Source organism: Gallus gallus, chromosome 14 (genome assembly GCF_016699485.2).
Source record: "Gallus gallus isolate bGalGal1 chromosome 14, bGalGal1.mat.broiler.GRCg7b, whole genome shotgun sequence".
NCBI classification, from domain to species: domain Eukaryota; kingdom Metazoa; phylum Chordata; class Aves; order Galliformes; family Phasianidae; genus Gallus; species Gallus gallus.
This window is the reverse complement of record NC_052545.1, coordinates 11,995,720-12,014,914: the sequence shown is the minus strand read 5'-3', so window position 1 is coordinate 12,014,914 and position 19,195 is coordinate 11,995,720. Positions and strand designations below refer to the sequence as shown.

At 50.0% G+C, this 19,195-nt stretch overlaps 1 protein-coding gene across 9 annotated transcripts in view; it reads left to right on the top strand.

The window, feature by feature from the left end:
• The window catches only part of RHBDF1 (rhomboid 5 homolog 1), a 69,421-nt gene extending 50,268 nt beyond the window's left edge, over positions 1–19,153 (top strand). For 5 of the 9 annotated variants that reach the window (XM_046900703.1, XM_015294608.4, XM_046900704.1 and 2 more), the window contains exons 3-19: positions 956–1,086; positions 2,996–3,100; positions 5,879–6,092; positions 8,204–8,410; positions 9,112–9,234; positions 9,379–9,539; positions 11,747–11,998; positions 12,555–12,666; positions 13,494–13,568; positions 14,133–14,294; positions 14,408–14,508; positions 15,154–15,217; positions 15,629–15,723; positions 16,532–16,607; positions 17,098–17,198; positions 17,463–17,616; positions 18,395–19,153. In XM_046900703.1, the coding sequence (XP_046756659.1) occupies positions 956–1,086; positions 2,996–3,100; positions 5,879–6,092; positions 8,204–8,410; positions 9,112–9,234; positions 9,379–9,539; positions 11,747–11,998; positions 12,555–12,666; positions 13,494–13,568; positions 14,133–14,294; positions 14,408–14,508; positions 15,154–15,217; positions 15,629–15,723; positions 16,532–16,607; positions 17,098–17,198; positions 17,463–17,616; positions 18,395–18,814 (2,553 nt within the window). In that variant the 3' untranslated portion in view covers positions 18,815–19,153. The remainder of the gene's footprint in view (positions 1–955; positions 1,087–2,995; positions 3,101–5,878; positions 6,093–8,203; positions 8,411–9,111; positions 9,235–9,378; positions 9,540–11,746; positions 11,999–12,554; positions 12,667–13,493; positions 13,569–14,132; positions 14,295–14,407; positions 14,509–15,153; positions 15,218–15,628; positions 15,724–16,531; positions 16,608–17,097; positions 17,199–17,462; positions 17,617–18,394) is intronic. The other 4 variants (XM_046900702.1, XM_040647479.2, XM_040647478.2 and 1 more) reach the window with 2 other exon arrangements.
• The last annotated feature ends 42 nt before the right edge of the window (positions 19,154–19,195 follow it).

The window sequence follows — 19,195 nt, the reverse complement described above, 5'->3', positions numbered from 1 at the left end:
AAATTCTGAGTTTCTAGGCAGTTTTAACATAAAACTTAAGAAAAAATAAAAAATAATAATAATAAAAAAAAATCAAGATTACTGGAAGTTTTTATCTCTGGCTAGAAGGACTAGAGTTTCAAGCAATTAGAGATAGTGTCTGACCAGGGAAGCAGTCGGTTCACTGGCAAGTGAAGCAGAGGGGTAATCTGTTCAGTCTGTGTTTTAGAAAGGGGATGGTATCTGCCAAGCTAATGAAAAATTCATGCAGAGCTGCCTTGGGGCGGTTAGTAGGATGGGCTGTGAGCAGTCTGGTGGTTTGTGTCAGGTTTGGCAGGTGACATTCAGCCAGGAGGTGCTAGGAGCTTTCAGACCTGAGTGCATCCAGGCAATTAGGTTATGAACAAAGCTGATGTGGCTTTCCCAGCTTGCTTAGCCTGTGCCAGGCAGCAACTGCAGCACAGATCCACCCACGGCTCTCATAGTCTTTTAGTGCAGATGCAGAGCTATTTATAAAGCTGATTTCACTTGGCCCTGCTTGGTGTGCTTTACTTTACATTGTGCAGTGGTCTAGGAGCTTGTGATCTCTGTTCCTTCTGGCTAGAAAAAAAAGCCAGAAGGATGCAGGAGCTCCTGTAACACACCCATCTACAGATGGACATCAGTCTGTGGGCTAGGCTAGAGCCAGTCTGCACTGAAACCGTGACACTAAGAAAAAAAAACACCTCTGCAGATGCCAAGTCCAAGTGCTGACTGCTCTGTTCTGCAGATCCAGTCCTGTTTCTTCACATTAGCCAGTCATGAACTCAGTCCTTGTTAGGCTGAGTTTGCCACTTAGCTGCATGCACCCAGCTTGTGGCTTGGGCTGGGGGCAGAGGGGGGGTTGTTGTGCTGCTGACTAAGTGGTTCACACCCTGGCTGGCCCTGTAGGTCATAGTTCTAAGAATGCTGACTCCCCTTCTGCTTTCCTTTGCAGCCAACAAGACGCCAGGCCTTTCTACGAAGCGTGAGCATGCCTGCTGACAACAGCCGTGTGCCCTCCTTGCCTCATGAGGTGAGGAGACCGGTGCTACAACGACAGACCTCAATCACCCAGACCATCAAGAGGTGAGCTGCTGAGCTCCTGGAGCCTGGTTTAGTGGATTCTGCTATCCGTTGCCATCCTTTTTTCATGGTCTTCTCATTCTCCCATCGTCTGGCACTGTAAGGCGTACTGTCAAAATAGGATTGGGTTGTCTCCCTTGTTACCTATCATGAGGTTGAGGTGGAGGGTGGGTGCAGATAGGTTCTCAGTATATGAGCCTAATGGTGCTGTATAGCTTGCCTTTAATAAGTGAGGAGCAAGGTCCTGAGAGGAAAATAGTGCTGATCAGAACAGTGAATGGTTCTTGCCAATCAGAGGTAAGTTTTGATTGGCCTTGTGCCTGAAGAAGCTGGCTGTTTCAGGGCCTGATGTGTAGCTAGCAACATATGATGCTGTGTCCATCAGGACCCCCAGGGCTTTTCTCTCAGGCTCCTTTCCAGCTAGGTACCCCCAGCATGTGTTGATGCCTGGGTATCTTCCTCCCCAGGTGCAGGGCTTTGCACTTCTCCTTGTTGTCCTTCATGAGTTTCCTCCCAGCCCATTTTTTCTTCCTCCCTCTAGATGGGAGCATGACCCTGGGGAGTATCCACCACTCCATGGGTTTGTGTCATCTGCAGACGTGCTGAGACAGGGCACATGGAGCTATAGTGAGCAAAGGAGTGCTGGATGGTGATGGTGAAGCTCCTGGATACTGAGGGAGATGCCAGTGTCCTACTTAGCATCAAACCCATGGGCAAGCACATACGGCTGGTGCACTGACAGACCAGTGTCATGTCCTCCATGCCTGCATGGCTTGTAATGGCAGTGTTGGGGACCAGCTGGTGGCAGCATCCGTGCCTGTGCCTAATGGTCTGGGTAGCAGTTTTGTAACCCTGCCATTCTGCAGTGCAGAGTTTTCTCATGCAGGCTGTTGTACAACATGAAGAGTGGCCAAGACTGTGTTCAGGAGGAATTGCAGCTTGTGCATGTTTTTTGCAGAGCACTGTGGAATGCAGGTAGGAAGGCAGGTGCAGCAGTGGGAAAGATTGTGTGAGAGGCAGAATTACAGGAAATATGCGAGACATGAAACTAGCAATAAAAGCATGAAATAAATGGATCAGAAACAAAGACAGGGAATTGGAAAGTATTGAGGATAGCCTAAAAACCAGTGCTGTGAACAGCAGAAGTAGGTGTGCAGTAAAGAACTGCAGACCATATATCTATAAGGGTGTCTTTGGGATTTGTTTTGTGAGTCCAGGGAGGCTGTCTTCCAGGTTTGTTGCATAATGCAGCCTCAGTTAAACACAGAATGTGGAACTGTTCTGGCAGCAGGACTCCGTACCTTCCTGTTCATGGGGCTTGGAAGACACAGATCAAGTATGAGCCTAAGGTCGACTGTGTGTGGTCCAGAATGTGCCATAGGAGTGATTCTGCTGCCTGAGTGTTGGCATCTAACACTGTTTCCAGTCTCCTGCAGTGTCCAAGATGTCCACACAAGGCAGCAGATGCGGCACAGGTAGTCTTGTGCCTGAGGTGAGACCTCATCAGGGCCATCAGAATGGCTCTAGGGCACTATGAGTGGCATCAGACACCTGTATCCAAAGAGATCATATCTCAGCTTGCTGACACCTCTGGCGTTTCACTCTGTGGTGTCCAAAGCCAGCTTGTGTGATCTGAAGTTGTATGCCTGGGCTGAAGAAGGCGGATTAAAGAGGTCTGGGGGCGGAAGGGGATTGAAGCATCCGTGGTGTCATCAAGACCAGTGGGAGATGTACATCAGAGATGCACATGCACCAATGGGATTCAGCAACCTCCTGGATCCTGCTGTCACGTGTTGTGGCACAGTTGCCACCGATGGGGTTAAATAAAGAGATGGGGAAATGTTAGACATAGGTTGCTGCCTGCCTCTACAGCCCAGTGGGCTCTTTCCGTTCAGCTTTCTTTTCTTTGCAGCAGACAGGTACGGTTTCAAAGGAGTCAGACCCTGCCTGTTCAGGGGAACCGGGTGGGCAGGAGTTCCCTGAGAAAGCGGCAGTCCCTGCCCCGATCGTTTTTCAGGTACTGGTAGAACTAAGTGTGCAACCCACCCCTGCATGTGTGTGCAAGGGCTATTGTGAACTGCACCGATTCTGGCTGTTGCTGAGACCACGTTGCCTTCCAAGGCCTGACCTGGAGGCCTGCAAATGGATGGGAGTGAGAAAGTTCCCGTGTGCATCTAACAGAAAACAATGGTCACTCCTACTAAATTTGTAGGCAGCTGTCAATAAGTAGCATGGGACTAACAAACTGCCCACTATCCAGCCTCACTTCTTTCTGTTTTTCCTAACAAGCTGACAGCCTCCTGGTGTTCACCATAACTGCAGTATTGCTCTGGGGCAGCTGCCGTGCAGCCTGTCCTTGCTAGCTTTAATGCAACATGTGAAATATGTGTATCTTGGTCCCAAAGACTTCTTGGAGCAGAAGAGGAAAGAAAGTTGCACCAAACAGATGTGGTTTGAATGAAGATCAGAGCTGGTGAATTCAGTATAGCATCCACCCTTTTCCTGTCGACATCATGAATTTTCTCATCCTAATGTGACTGGCTTCTCTTTGAGGTGGAGACCTTTGTTTACGTAGCACCAAAGAGATGTGCCCTGGACTCCTGGAGTAGCTCAACAGCCCATCAGTCACCACTCCCAGACTAGAACTCAACAAACTTTTGAATGAGACAGACATGGTGACTTTGTGTTTGTCAGGGACTGGACCCAATGCCCAGGTGTTCCTTCCCATCCTACCTTCCTCACCACTACCATTGCCAGGTGCCACTTTGACGCTGTGTTTGCATCTACAACTGCTGGTGTTTGGGCTTTAGCTTTCAGTTGATAGAAGAGCCTGCCCTTGGTACTGATTCATTGCTGGTTAGTGCTGCAGGATATGTAGCAGATGATGGGTCTCCCTGGCTGGACAGAGTTCTCATTGTTTCTCCAGAGTGCTCCAAATGCTCTAAACTCAGTTTATGAGGTTCTCCTGGACTGTCTTGTGTATGATCAGAGAGTGGGACAGATCTGTATCCTAGCCCTGGGCCAGCAGTGATCCCTGGCAGTTTGGGAGTGATACTTGCTATGCAGAGCAGCTGTGGTAGTGCTTGTCCTTCCACGCTAATGGGAATGCAGTTCCACAGAACTCTGAGGCACAGCTCTTTGCACAGAGTTCATCAGTAGGCTAACAGTGGCCCCATGTACAGGCCTGTTACACAGGGCCACCTTGGTGTCCAAATATTGGTTATGAAAGCTGGGAGTTGTGTTATAAGAATGTTTGGTGATGCGTGTTGTGCCTGCATATCTGCACAGCTGGTGTGTTGTACCTGTCTGTGGACTTGGTTCAGGTGTTGCAGGCCAGGCTCTGACCCCAAGCCTGTTCACTCTGAGCTGGGACAAAGATTGCTGTGGGTCAGTGAGAGCAGAGCAGTGCTCTGAGACCTGCATAGCCCCTTCTTTGTGGGATGGCACCCAGTGACTAGCTGAAGAATTCTGGAGAAGTTTGGCTCAGTGAGGGCAGGTAAGGCTGGCAGTGGCTCACTTGAGTTTGTGCCCTCTGGAGGGCCTGTTCTGGGTCCCTGGGAGAATAACAGTGCTTTTGGCAATGGTTGGTGGTTTGCATCTGTAGGTGTGAGTTGGAAAGCCTGCTTTGAATTCACATCTTTTTATATAGTGGCAGGACGTCTTCAGTTGCTGGTTGATGATACGTATCTCTGTTCTGCAGAGTGCAATAAGCAAAACACAGCATTTAGTTTCCTGTCTCTGGTGCTCTGACTCAGTTCACCAGTGTGAACTACTTCTAGATGTAACCCTCTTTTTACGTTGGTGTATGTTTTGATACTCCCTTTGTGATTTATGAGGTCTTCCTTCTCAGCAGCTGGAAGTCCGACTTGAGAGCAGTGGCCTGAGGTGAGGTTTTTGGGTTTGGCTTGGAAGGGTTTTCAGGTTTCAACACCTGGGCTAGCTGTAGGCTGATGCAACTCGCCATCTTCTGATGCAGGATTAGCCACAGTGGGAAAGGGCTGGCAGGGCTCTGATGATCTTTAGCTTCTCCTGCAGTATTTGAAGACTGTTAGTCTAACTTACACCTATCCCTCTGCCTTCCCTAGCGTTTTGCTTCTGACCCAATGCTCTTCCACAACAGAAGCCACTTGGCAGCAAACCTGCTTTGTGGCTGCAGCCTTCTGCTCCTGCTTCTGCCACCAGCAGCTCAGAGCTGTGTGCCTGCTTCAGGAGAGAGCAGGACCACAGCAAGCGTTTGCCATTAATGTTACTTGTGAGCAGGATGGGAATCCTGCAGCATGAGATGGACAAGTTGGGGATATTCTGGGAGTGTGGTGGGAGGCTGGGAGAGAACAATGAATTCTGATGGCCGCTGGGAGAAGCTACAGAGAAAAGCTACAGCCCCACAATGGGGACCTAGAGCTGGCCTGAAGACGGTAAGTGTTTTCTGTGAGTGTCTTTTAGAGGGGAAAAACAAGCCATTTCACCAAGTTCTTTTCTCAATTTCTGTTCCATCTCCTCTTTTTTCTTTCTAGAAGAAGTCAGAGCTAACTGTTTTTTACATACATTGAATTTCTCTTTGTTGTTGTTGTCTTAAGAGGGAAAAGAGTGTTGTTGATGGTTAAACATTTCTGACCAGGACCTGTCAGGTTGCTAAAACTGGCTGAGGACAAGCTCTGAGGTGCTCGTGGGGGGAAGTTCTGCCTACGTTTGGATTGGGGTTGGCTGGAAGTGACCACTGTGGGTTTTATCTTTTCATTTGCATAACCTGAGCAAACGTGATGCTCCTGCTTACCTCTGTGCTGGCATTTTTCAGAGGCACAGCTGACTGGTTTGGAGTAAGCAAAGACAGTGATGCTACACAGAAATGGCAGAGAAAGAGCCTTCGCCACTGCAGCCTGCGGTATGGGAAGCTGAAACCTCAGGTCATCCGGGAAATGGACTTGCCCAGTCAGGACAATATTTCTCTAACAAGCACAGAAACCCCCCCTCCACTATACGTTGGGCCCTGCCAGCTGGGCATGCAGAAGGTGAGTAGCCTGAGACAGAGTCAAGGCCATCATGAGCTTCCTGCACAGTGTCTTCACCATTTTTAACCCATTTGTGGGCTTAGTTCTGCCTGAATGTGTCTTGTCCAAAGAGTTACAGTCAGTGACTCAATGTGGTGTCTATTGAGTCTGTACTGGGCCCAGTACTACTTAATATCTTAATCAGTGACATAGATAGTGGGGTTGAGGGCAACCTCTGCTAGTTTACAGATGACACCAAGCAGAGCAGTGAAGCTGTTATGCTAGATGCCATCCAGAGGGATCTGGACAGTCTTGAGGAGTAGTCTAATGTAAACCTCACGAGGACCAACAAGGCCAACTACAAGGTGCTGTACCTGAGCTGGGGCACTCCTTTGTGTCAGTACAGACTGGGTGATGAATGGATGGAGAGCAGCCCTACAGAGAAGGACTTTGAGGTACTGGTGAATGAAAAACTCATGTAAGCCAGCAGTGTGTGCTTGCAGCCCAGAAGGCCAACTGTATCTTTGGCAAAAAAATAAATGTGGCCAGCAGAGTAAGAGAGGTCCACTCTGCTCCACTCTTCTCATACTCACCTGGAGTACTGCAACCAGTTCTGTGGCTCCCAGCATAAGGCAGACAGGGACTTGCTAGAGAGGGTCCAGAGGAGGCCACAGAAATGTTCAGAGGGCTGAAGCAGCTCTCCTACAAAAACAGGCTGAGAGAGGTGCAGTTGTTTGACCTGGAGAAGAAAAGGCTCCAGGCAAGACCTTATTGCTGTCTTTCAGCACTTAGAGGGGGCTTGTAAGAAAGACAGAGAAGGACATTGCTGGAGTCTGTAGTGACGCAGGATTTGTACTGACAGAACAAGGAACAGTGGTTATAAACTGAAAACTTGTTTATGTTGTAGGACTTGGAAAAGCATATCTTGCATCAGCTGTGCCACAGCTCCACTCACGAGTCCTCAGAAATTGGTTTGGGTGCCTGCAAAGGGCATCTGGTAGCCCTTCAAGTGTGGTCCTAGGGGACCAGGACCCTATCAGTCGCATTCAGTTACCAACACTTTAGAAGTAACCCATAATATTCCAGCAAAGGAAAGACTCCTTGCTCCACTCAGCACCTTAATCTATACACTATTAGGGCATCAGTGAACACCACTGCAGTGTGGGCACGTGTGAAATCAATCTCTTCCAAAGCAAGTTGATCTGTGACCCAAAGCCTGGCTGCACTGTTGAAACAGGAGAATATTGTGTCTTTCAATCCAGTCTCACCTTGTTGACTGCTTTGGTCATAGGATACTGATAAATGTTGTTGGGCTCTATGTGGACCACATTCAGTCAGAACTCGGTTTCAGTAGGTGTAACTCCATAAAGCTTCCTATTGAGTGTGCAACTGTGGATTAAAAAAGGCTCATAAAACATTAGGATAAAGCACAGAAGTCATAAAGAAACCACAGCTGTGATGATGTAAGGACAGAGGAAAGGTTTGTAGCTGAAGGCAATGTTTTCATTAGGTTGATTCGTGTGTTTGGCAGCTTTGGTCTGAAGAGTCTCAGAGAAGGGCCTGTAGTTCCTGGAAGTTTTCCTGCTTTATCCAGCTGTTAGGATTAACAGAAACAGATGTAAATATACAGTTAAGCTCCACCAGGATACTGTTTAAATCCAGAGCTGTACACCAACAGAAAGGAAATTAGCTCTTGAAAGGGCCTGACTCTACTGAGGGATTTCTCCAAGTCCTGATCAGATATCATATTCTCTGACTGCAGACTTCTCTGTCACAGAAGATGAATGAATCCAAGAGCTTAGAAAGGGCTGAAGGAGGTTTGAAGCTGTCGTGTGAACATCAGAAATGTTCTGGATGAAAGTAATCAATACCAACAAAAAGCCCAAAACAGCGACAAACTAAATAAATGGGGAGGGCTTCGAGGACTTGAGCTGGGGACTCAGAAGTTTAGCTTACAGCAGGTCATTTCCTATCTCCCTAATGTAGAATTGATTGGTGTTTTGTTCAGCCTGGTTCTTGGTTGGCCACTGTCCTGGTCTCAACAGGGAGATGATGGAGGCTTGAAAGGAGGAGAGCTTGGTGGGCAAATATTAGGGGTGGCTGTACATACTGATGGGCTTCTTCTCTGGCAGATCATAGACCCTTTGGCCCGCGGCCGAGCTTTCCGAATGGCTGACGACAATGATGGCTACAGCATCCCCCACACACCCATCACACCAGGAGCCACGTCACTCTGCTCCTTCACCAGCTCACGCTCGGGCTTCAATCGCCTCCCACGACGGCGGAAACGGGAATCTGTTGCCAAAATGAGCTTCCGAGCAGCTGCGGCTCTGGTGAAGGTACTGTATGTGGGAGGGCAGGGATCAGGCTGGCAGCAGGATGCGGCCCTGTCCTGGAAGGAGTGAGAGGGAAGGAGCTATATTTTGTAGGAAAAAGCACTTTCTGTGAGTAGAGAGAGTGAAGGAGAGCAGTGGTGGAGAAGAACCCAGGACGTGTCCTCTCTTATTTTAGCTGTTTGTCTAGCAGACAGGATGTGCAAGAAGCAAGGATGCTGGCTGGTTTGTGGTATGGGTCTTGCTTGCCGTTTATCAACCTTGGGGCTTTGATTCCCACAGCCAGCAGCCTTAGAAGGTTCCAGCAGGTCTTGTTAAGCTGGGACCTCTGGGTGGTCTGTCTGTACTGCTCATGGCAAAGCAGAAGTGCCTGAGCCTCTTGCTACGCAAGGCTCTTTTCTGGGTCTCGTAAGGTTCATGTGTGGGTGACCCTTTTGCTCTGTGACTGCTGTTCAATCAGACATCACTGTACAGTGTGTGCTAGAGGAGCATGTTGCAAGCCTTCATGGGAGATGTGGATCAAGAAGTTGGGTAGCACTGAGAGTTGTCACCTGGAAGGTGTTGCACATCAGTAGGACTGTTGTGCTTGATGGGTCAGTGTGAAGGGGTCAGCGCTTGGGCTCCCTGTGTGCAGATCAGGGTGACACTGCATGGGCCTGGGGTTGGGGTGTCTGGCAGTGACTTCACGCCACGCTATCTGTCTGCAGGGTCGCTCTGTGAAGGACAGCACACTGAGGAGAGCTCAGCGGCGCAGCTTCACCCCAGCAAGCTTCATGGAGGAGGATACAGTGGATTTTCCAGATGAGCTCGACACTTCTTTCTTTGCTCGGGTGAGGGGCAGGGCAGTGGTATGGTACTGACTCCAGAGACTTAGCAAGTCTGCAGCTCTGGCAGGGCTGTGTGCTGCAGTGTGGTGCTGGTGTCTCAAATGTGATGCCTCCTCCTTCTGATGGGACTTCTGTGTCTTTGCCCAGGAAGGAGTCCTTCATGAGGAGCTCTCTACTTACCCGGATGAGGTGTTTGAGTCGCCATCAGAAGCTGCGGTCAAAGATACTGAAGTGAAACCTCTAGATCAGACAGATCTCACAGGAGGTGCCCTGGACAAAAATGAGCTTGAAAGAAGCCACTTGCTACTGTAAGTATTTTCTTGTAAGGTGCCAAAGCTTAACACGGGATGGTGGCCTGCCCTTCAGAGTGGAATCTCTGGTACTGGGCAAGACCATTGCTCCTTCATGAGGGAAGTTGGGATTTTAGTGCCATGTGTGTTTGGAGCAAAGATCAAAGAGCAGAGCAGTGGTGGGATTTCCTTAAGCCCTGCATGCTTCTCTTAGATGTTTTGGATGAGAGTCCTCCTGCCCCAGCAACCCCTGAAAGGTGACTCTGAGGCCACCTCTCCAGCAGCTTCCTGATGTGATGTGTTTTTTGAGGCTGTATCATGGCTTGGGGAAACAAAAGACACTTTAAGTCAGCTGTGAGGATGCTGGAGGCCCAGCCTTCAGCTATGGAGAATACAGCAAAGGCAAGAAGGCTGTTGCCATTGTCACAGTCAACAGGAACTGTTGAGAGGAGTGGAGTGAAGCATTGCTGAGTGTCAAGCTGAGCTACATTCCTCACTTGAAACCAGAGAAAGGTGTGGCACTGATGCTGAAAGTCCTGCAAATATGTGGGTGGTACTGTACTGTATGCCTAGATTTTTTCCACCTGAGTAACTGGTACTGAGTAATTGCTCCTTGTCGTTTCTGACTTAGCTCTGACTTAGCTGGCAGCTCACCCCAGCAGAGAGCAGTGCTGGGTGTGAACGCGTAGCAGACAGGGAGGTCCTTGTTGTGGTTCTGCTGCTCACAGCCCATCTTGCTGTGTTGGAGTTTTCCCTTCAAGCGTTTCCAAGAATTTGACTCAGTCTTAACAGGAGTGGAAGCAGCAAATGGTGGCAGCTTGTTATCTCTCCACTGAGATGGTCTCAGGATTTTCTCAAATCTACATTCCTTTTCCACTTAGAGAATGCTATCAGAATTGCAGTCAGTTGTCCTTTTAGGCAGCCAGGTGTTTATTTTGGCATAGGCTGATAGTCCAGCATTAAGATGCTGGGAAATAGCATGTCCATTACACAGAAACCACTTGAACCTCATCCTATTGCTTGTCCGTACTTTCAAAGCTCTCTTAACTTCTCCAAGAAACTGTGGTTATCTTTCAGAAAAAAAATGTGGTTTCTGTGACCACTTTTGACAACCACTGTCTTTGTGCAGAGATGGTCTCTTGGGAAGCCACAGGAGGTTTCTGTTCACTAGAGACTGGAGCACCTGCTGAGGACACATGCCCACCACACTTCCAGGCAGTGGGAAAGGGGGAGGTAGCAGGCAGTTCTCAGTGCTGTGTACCTTGCTTGTAGACTGCTTGTTAGGAGCAGAAAACATCCGGAGGTGCCCAAAGCAGGTTCTGTTCATCAGTAGCTTGTGTGGTGTCCATTCATTTCATACTCTATTTTGGTAAGAAAGCATTCCACCGCACGGGGATTTTTATTGTGTTCTTGAAGCCTGGTTTTGTTTTTCTCCTGAGAAATTCATGCATCAGTGCAAATAAAGGGACGAGTGGAAGACAAGTTGTGAGAAGTAACTGGTTTTAGTTCCTGCTCTTCTTCTCTGTGTGGTTTGATGGGCATGGGAGTTTGACTTGCCAGTCTATTCACAGTAAAGTGCTTCAAGGGTTGGGATTTCCACCGTGGGGCTAAACTGCACTTCCATTTCATAGGAGAGAATGGAGTGAGGGGAATGAAGTAGAGGAAGAAATAGATGTGTATGAGTGTTAGCTGCCTAATAAGGCAGTGGGCCCTGGAGATGCTGAGGATGTAGCACATGGCTTCCATTTCTCTCCATTCATTTTGGATCAGAAAAGAGTTTAGGCTCAAGTTGAGGTTGTTAGAGGTGATCACAACTGGCGGATGCTGTTCTTGCTCCCTGCTGCAGTGTCAATGCTGGGAGGCTGGAAGCCGTGTCTCCCCAGAATGAGATGCTCAGTGACACCCAGCTGCAGTCTCCCCATTTTAGCCCATTGCTGACAAAACATCCTGAAGATGTGAGAGCATCTCAAAGAAAGCAGTGGGGTTCAGTTTGGCAGCTGCCTCATGCCACCTTCTGCACATAGTCTAGTGCTTTATTTTGCTGGGGCATTGTCACGCTTGGAAATACAACTACCTCAGAGCACCTTGTCTGCCATTAGCTGCTGCTCAGCTCGGCTGCGATGGGACAGGCGCAAGGTCTGCTGCCACCAAAGACCAGAGAAGGGCTGTTCCCTATTACCGTGCCATGGAGAAGGAAACCATTGCTGTTCCACTTTTTATTCCAGCCCACTGGAGCGAGGCTGGAGAAAACAGAAGGACGGGGGCCTGGCACAGCCCAAAGTCCGCTTGCGGCAGGAGGTGGTGAGCGTCAGCCCACAGAAGCGTGGCCAACGCATCGCCGTCCCGGTCAGGAAGCTTTTCGCCAAGGAGAAGCGGCCCTACGGCCTGGGGATGGTGGGGAAGCTGACAAACCGTACCTACCGCAAGCGCATTGACAGCTATGTGAAGCGGCAGATTGAGGACATGGATGACCACAGGTGAGAGCTGCAGTCACAGCTTGGGTCCCAATAAAACACCGGGCGCTAGGAGCACACCCTGCTCCTCCTGTCGGGTGTCTGCATCTCTTCCCCGCCGCTGCTGTCCTGTGATGAACAGGAAGGTTCAGGTGTTCTTGCCTCTGATTGTTTCCATGAAGTCGGTATTTCAAATGCATGACACGTTTTGGCATTAGGCTTTTGTATTCATGGATGCTTTTCTTGGCAAAAAGTGGCTTGCCCGGTGTTTGGGGGAGTCGGTAAACAGAGGCTGTCTGCTAGCAAGATTATTGCCTCCAGTTGTGTACACCCTAGGTGATCTTGGTCCTGTCCCCAGAGTCTGCCAGGGTTCCTAGGGAAAGAAAGCAGCTTTTCTCCTTGCTCTGTGAGTAGATGTAACATAAAGTGCTGTGAGATACAGTTTAGTAGCTTAGTGGGTAGTAATGCTGATAGGAGGACAGTTGGACTAGATGATCTTGTGGGTCCTTTCCAACCTTGTGATTCTATGATTCTGTGCCTGGATTTCTGCCTCTGATCTCTTCCCTTTCCCTCCATCCAGGCCCTTCTTCACGTACTGGGTCACCTTTGTGCATTCGCTCATCACCATCCTTGCTGTGTGCATCTATGGCATTGCCCCTGTGGGGTTCTCACAACATGAAACTGTTGATTCAGTAAGTAAATCACCCTGACTTGCCTGACTTGGAGTGTGATTGTGTCACAGCTCTCAGCACAATGGTCACTGAGGGCCTAGTTGACTGGACACCAGCTGTCCAGGGCCTGCCTGCAGCATCTGTGAGCCCACGTGCTGCCTCCTTTCCCTCCTGCAGTCACATTGCTCTTGACATTGAGCTCTATCAGGTGGGCTTTTGGCACAAAGCATGGTGGTCTCCTGGCAGGTTCTGATTGTGGCTGTGCTGGGAGCCCTTTTGAACAACTTGTTCCCCTCCTGGTGGGGACCAGAAGGATGTTCATGGTAGGGAAATATTTCAAACCTCAGTTAAGTTTTTGTAACAGCTGCAAGATTTTGCCTCTGCCAGGAGCAAAACAGACCTGTCTGTGTTTGTGAACTGATCTTGAAGCTACTTGTAGCCTTCCCACGTGTTGTCAAAGGTCTCTCTGTGGTGCATATCTCTGTAGTGCCATATTCCTGCTCCAAGCAGGGGATGCCCAGGGTTACTTCTCACCTACAAGTCTGACAGCTTTCACAATGCTGTCACCAGCATCTGGACCTGTGTTGCTGACAGCTGCTGCTTGTGTTGCTGAGCTGTGTGACGCTTTATACAGGATCTCAGCCACCCTGGGAGAATGTGAAGTAGCCAGATGGACATCTTCAGAGAAATATTTAAATAAAGATGCCCAGACCTGCCCTCCTACAAAATACCAGTTTGAGAGAGCTGTGTACCCAGTCACCTGCTGTGGGGATTTCTGCTCCTTCTGGGAGCTGTTTTCACCAGTCCCTGCCATTTGCTCATGGTACTCTCACTTCTTCTCCTTGCAGGTTTTGCGAAACAGAGGGGTTTATGAAAATGTCAAATACGTTCAGCAGGAAAACTTCTGGATCGGCCCCAGTTCAGTGAGTGTTATCATCTGGGGCTGGCAGGGGGCAATATACAGCAGCCAGATCGCCCCAGGGACCTGGGCCCTCCACTGCTTGGGGCCTGGTGCTAGCAGCTCTCATCAGCTGGGCTTCTCACAGGGCTCTGCTGTCCTTGGCAGGATGCAGCAGTGCTCTTGCTCCAGCTGCCCTGCAGAATGGTTTGCTGGGAGCTGGGGATGGGCCTTGACACTCCTTGCATGTGGTTCTATGAAGCCAAGCATGAGACCAGAGAAAATGCAGAAGTTATGTGCAGCATGATGCCATTTTCCCCAGGAAAGGCTGTAATGTCCCAGTGCTTCCTTCCTTACCACAGAACAGGCCTTTCTGGGGCCATGGGCAAGCAAATTCTGTTTTCTTGTTTTGAGCCTGCTTATTTGAGGCAAATACTGAGAATATGCCTGATGTGTTTTGAGCATCATCATGCAGGACTTGTCTCTGGCCCTGCTGGGGGTACCCCTTGCTGTTCTTCCCACTCTATTCTGCCCTGGGCAGTCCTTGTGTACACCTTGACTGATGTGAGCTTTTCCACCTCTCTCCCAGGAGGCCCTGATCCACCTGGGGGCCAAGTTCTCACCATGCATGAGGCAGGACCAGCAAGTGCACAGCTTCATTAAGGCCAAGCGTGAGAAGGAGAAGCACTCAGCATGCTGTGTACGAAATGACAAGTCCGGTTGCGTGCAGACTTCAGAGGAGGAGTGCTCAGTGAGTGTGGTGTCCCCTTTCCTGCTGTTACTGCAGGCTCAGGGCCACTTCTGTTGATGCTTTCTCCTGCCCTAGGTTTCACAGTGACACTTTTCTTCTCCCTTCTCTTGCAGTCCACCCTGGCTGTGTGGGTGAAGTGGCCCCACCACTCCAGCACACCAATGCTGGCAGGAAGCAAGAGGCAATTTGGGTCTGTTTGTCATCAGGACCCCAGGTAGGTCCTGCCTAGCCCACCTGCCATCCTGGGGACACCAAGGCTGCTGTGACAGTCACGTCAGAGGCATGGGGTCCCAGGCCAGTTTGTTGCAGAGTGTGTGTATAGCGGTGTCCTTACTGCCCTCCTGGTGGCAGAGGAGCTGAGGCAACTCCTTCTGGGAGCCTCCCAGAGCATGAACTTATTTGTGTTCCCTGAAGTCTCTGTTGTTGGCTGCCCATGTGCACAGGGGTTTGTTCTCAGCTGTGGGTTCTTTTCCTGTCCTTCTCCTCCTTAACTGCTCCCTTTGCTCCCTGCACGGGCTGCTTTCCCATGGGATAGCAGCTATGTTCTCAGCACAGCTCTCCTTTGCCCTTGGCCACCACAGGTTGAGGGAGGGATGAAATCAGCTGAAGGTCCATGTCTGGAGTTCCATTATGTTGTTGAGTGGCTCTGTGCTCTTTGCCAGCTGAAGCCGTGATCTCTGGTTGTGGGAAGCAAGCTGTAGCTTTGATCAGCACAGCCTTGGCTGACCTGAAGTAGTGTGTCACCAGCCCCTTGCCAGGGACAGAGGGGACCTGTGGGAGTGTAGCTTGGGGGCAGGGACAGTGTGGTATGCTAGGAAAAGTCATTTCTCTGGGTGATCTTTGCTTCCTGTTGCTGCAGGGTGTGTGAGCAGCCAGCCTCGATGGAGCCACACGAGTGGCCAGACGACATCACCAAATGGCCGGTGAGCATCACTGCTGGCACAGGGCCTGTGCTGGAAAATGCCATTTCCAACCCACTGTGCAGAGTTGCAGCACTGTTGGTGAAAAGGGGTCTTCAGTGCAGCCTCCTGAAGCCCTCCTTCAGCAAAAATTTCCACTGCACCAGATAAAGCCCTAAGCCCTGCCAGGGTAATAGGATGAGATGGATACTTACTCCATCTAGGGGCTGTTTTAGTTACTTGGCAGGGAGGAGGCATTGGTTTGGGCTCCAGCAGCCTAGGCAGATGGGGTGTCAGGTACCATGTTACCATCAGAAGGCGGCCTTGGGAGGCTGTGTCTGTGGGACTGGCTTCCTCCCAAGTGACTATTCTGACCTTACCCCGGTAGCAAGCCAAACCATGGATCTCTGACTGCAGCCTGTTGTCATTTTCCAGATCTGCACAAAAAACAGTGCTGGGAATTACACAAACCACCTTCACATGGACTGCGTGATTACAGGCAGGCCCTGCTGCATTGGGACCAAAGGAAGGTAGTGAGTTTAATCTGTGTGGAGAGGGGCTGGGCATTGGGGTGAGAAACAGAGGGCTGTTTTAAGGTTGTAGGCACAGCCATTTGTCCTCCTTGTCCTTCCTGCGTGCAGTCAAGAGCAGTGCTGGAGAGGGGAGTCTGGCAGGGAGCCCTGATGGGTTTCCCAGGCAGAGCAGGACTCTGGAAAGAGCATGGGATAACAGGCAGCTTGAGTTTGATGCGGCAGAGTATCTCATTCAACTGATCCTGCAGTTTAATGGGATTTGGAGCCCTGGGTACTAAATGTATCTCTTGGGGAATTCAGTGCTTTTCCTTGGAATGAGCAGCTTGTTCCTAACAGGGTACACCGACCCCAGCCTGGCTTCTGTGTGAAATGATCTGATCTGGTTTTGTCAAGGAGGATGCTGTTCTTCATGTTGTTCCTCAGCTTGAGCAGTTACTTTGTGCTTGGGCTGGGCTTCCTCTGCCCAGGAGGAAAATCAGTGCTGCTGTCCCTGAAAGTCATGGCAGGACACTTGGCTTAGCCCCACTTTCTGCTCTGCCAGTGTCTGAGGCACAGGGCTCCCCAAGCCCAGAGCCATAAATTCCCCAAGCTCCAGCGTTTCATCCTCAGCTGTAAATAGCTGTTTTATTACTTGTTTTGGAACCTTTGTTGCAGAGGCACTGTAGCATGTCAAGGGCTGCTGAACGTACCAGTTCTCGTACACAGATGTGGGATGAGGAGTTAGTGGCCAGGGAGGGCACAGGATAATCCACCATGTCTTCCATGTGTGACTTGTTCCTTCTTTTGATTACTGTGCCTCCTCCAGGTGTGAAATAACTTCCCGGGAGTATTGTGAATTTATGCGGGGCTATTTCCACGAGGAGGCAACACTTTGTTCTCAGGTAGGTGCAGAGTCGTGGTTTGTATGGCCATCCTTCTCACTTCTGTTCCACCTGTCTGCTTGGCAACACCTGCAGCAGTGTGAGTGGGAAGGTTGAGTCCCACCCTGAGCCCAGGGGAAGTTGCTGATCCAGGATGTAGTGACAAAACTGCATCTGTCCTTGGGAGACCAGTTTAGAACTGAGGGCTGGCAGCCACAGAAGTCCAGCATGGGACCGCTGTGGAAGCAGCAGGTGACTGCAGCCTTCCTGCTCTATGGGTGAGCAGTTGTCCGTGTGTTGGGGTGATGAATAAGGGCATAATGCTGCCGTAAGTAATGGGTGGGGACATGTGAAACGGTGCTGGAGGCAAGGGCTGGGTCTTGGTATAGCAGCTAAGGAGTGGAGAACCTCTTTTTCAGAGCTAGCTGCAGCCTCTGCTGTGGCTGCGATAACTGGCTGTGCCCGGCGGTGTTGGCTGGCACACCCAACAGCCCCCATATTGCTGCCCTAGGTTCACTGCATGGATGATGTCTGTGGACTCCTCCCTTTCCTAAATCCAGAGGTCCCTGACCAGTTCTACCGTCTCTGGCTCTCACTTTTCCTACACGCTGGGTAAGTGTAGGTGCAAAACTTCCAGTGTCTGGGAAGGAACCGTGGGGTTGTATGAGGGTGGTTCTAGCAGTTTCTGCCCTCAGGACACCACTGTGGGGCTGAGCTGTTGTCCCTGCTGAGGCTTACCAGGCTGAATTTGCTGGGAGGGATATTAGAGGCATGGGCTGCACCAGGTGCTTTCAACAAGACTCAAAGAAGACAGACAAGCACACCGTGGGGAATTTGGTGGATGCTGCTTCAGCTCCTGTACTCTGAACTTGGCAGGATCCTGCACTGTCTGGTTTCAGTCTGTTTCCAAATGACGATCCTGCGGGACCTAGAGAAGCTGGCAGGATGGCACCGCATCTCTATCATCTACCTGCTCAGTGGCATCACTGGGAACCTTGCCAGTGCAATATTTCTACCCTACAGAGCAGAGGTGGGTCTCCTACACGCTAAAGTCCTGGCAGCTTCAATACAAGCCCCTACACGCTGTGTCTATCTGGCAGAAAAATCAGAGCTGCGCTTATCTTTGCAGTATGTGTATTGTGCAGATTTGTAGTTAGCAGTCAACACCACACTGTCTTACAGCTGCTGAGCAGTAACATCCCCCAGAGCACTCTGGTAGGCTTTCCAGGTGACTGACCCATTCTGGCTGCAGCCCAAGGGCTGCCTCTCACAACATGAGATGGGGGTGGTTCCAGCCACACGCAGGCTGGCAGTTCAGGTCTGTAGCTGGTGTCAGTCCCTCCACATGCAGGCAGGCAGGCAGAAAGTGAGAGCAAAGCTTGCCGTTCCCACAGACTGTCCCTGCCCACACTGCACAGCTGGAGAAGCCCAATGTGACTGCCCAGCTTCACCTTAGAAGATTGCATGGTGTAGGACCTAGAGGACCACCTTCCAGATCCTTCTGTAAGGAAAAGCGTGTGGTGGATGAAGGGACCAAGGAGATTGCCTCTAAGGACCTCCCCCATCTGGTAGTTCAAACCAGATTCATCCTCCTTAAATAGAACATCTGTTTTGGTGAGCTCACACCTACACTGATCCTCATGTCAGACCAGGCCTTGAACCTCATTATCAGGATGAAGTCTCAGGCTTCAGCATCTCCTTCTCAAGTAACACTGAACAGGGAGTTGAAATAACCCTGATGGAGCTGGTTGCAGAAGCCAGGCAGATGGGGTGTGCCTGATGTTACCTGTGATGTTCTTCTTCTACAGGTTGGCCCTGCAGGATCCCAGTTTGGGATTCTGGCTTGTCTCTTTGTGGAGCTCTTCCAGAGTTGGCAAATCCTGGCACGGCCGTGGAGGGCTTTCTTCAAACTGCTGGCTGTGGTGCTCTTTCTTTTTGCCTTTGGCCTCCTGCCTTGGATTGATAATTTTGCTCACATTTCAGGATTCATCAGTGGTTTCTTCCTCTCCTTTGCCTTCCTGCCCTACATTAGCTTCGGGAAGTTCGATTTGTATAGGAAGCGATGCCAAATTATTGTTTTCCAGCTCATCTTCATTGCACTCTTCTCAGGACTTGTGATTCTGTTCTATTTCTACCCCATCAAGTGCGAGTGGTGCGAGTTCCTCACTTGTATACCATTCACGGACAAATTCTGCGAGAAATACGACCTGGATGCACAGCTTCACTGAAAGGCAAAGACTGCCTTCTCAAGCAGGCACTGGAGATGGACTGTCTTTGCATTTACTGTGCTGGCTCCACATGGACAAAGCTTCTAATCCAATGACACTTCTAACCAGGGCTGTGGTTAATTTAAACCGTCTCTAGCACTCAGCAGGCGTGGTTTGCCTTATCAGAAGACTCTGAACGGAACGTTGGTGCCTTGTTCAATTGTATTGAACCTCTTCTGCTGCCATTATTTTTATTACACTAGTTTCAATACTACATTTTTAACTAGAGTTATTTACTACTGCTAAGGTGGTGATTAAATGGAAAGGTAGCGTTTTAGCTACTGCTAATTGTTTTGCATAGTCTGTGGCTACGTTTGTTACTTTATGTCACCAATGCTGTTC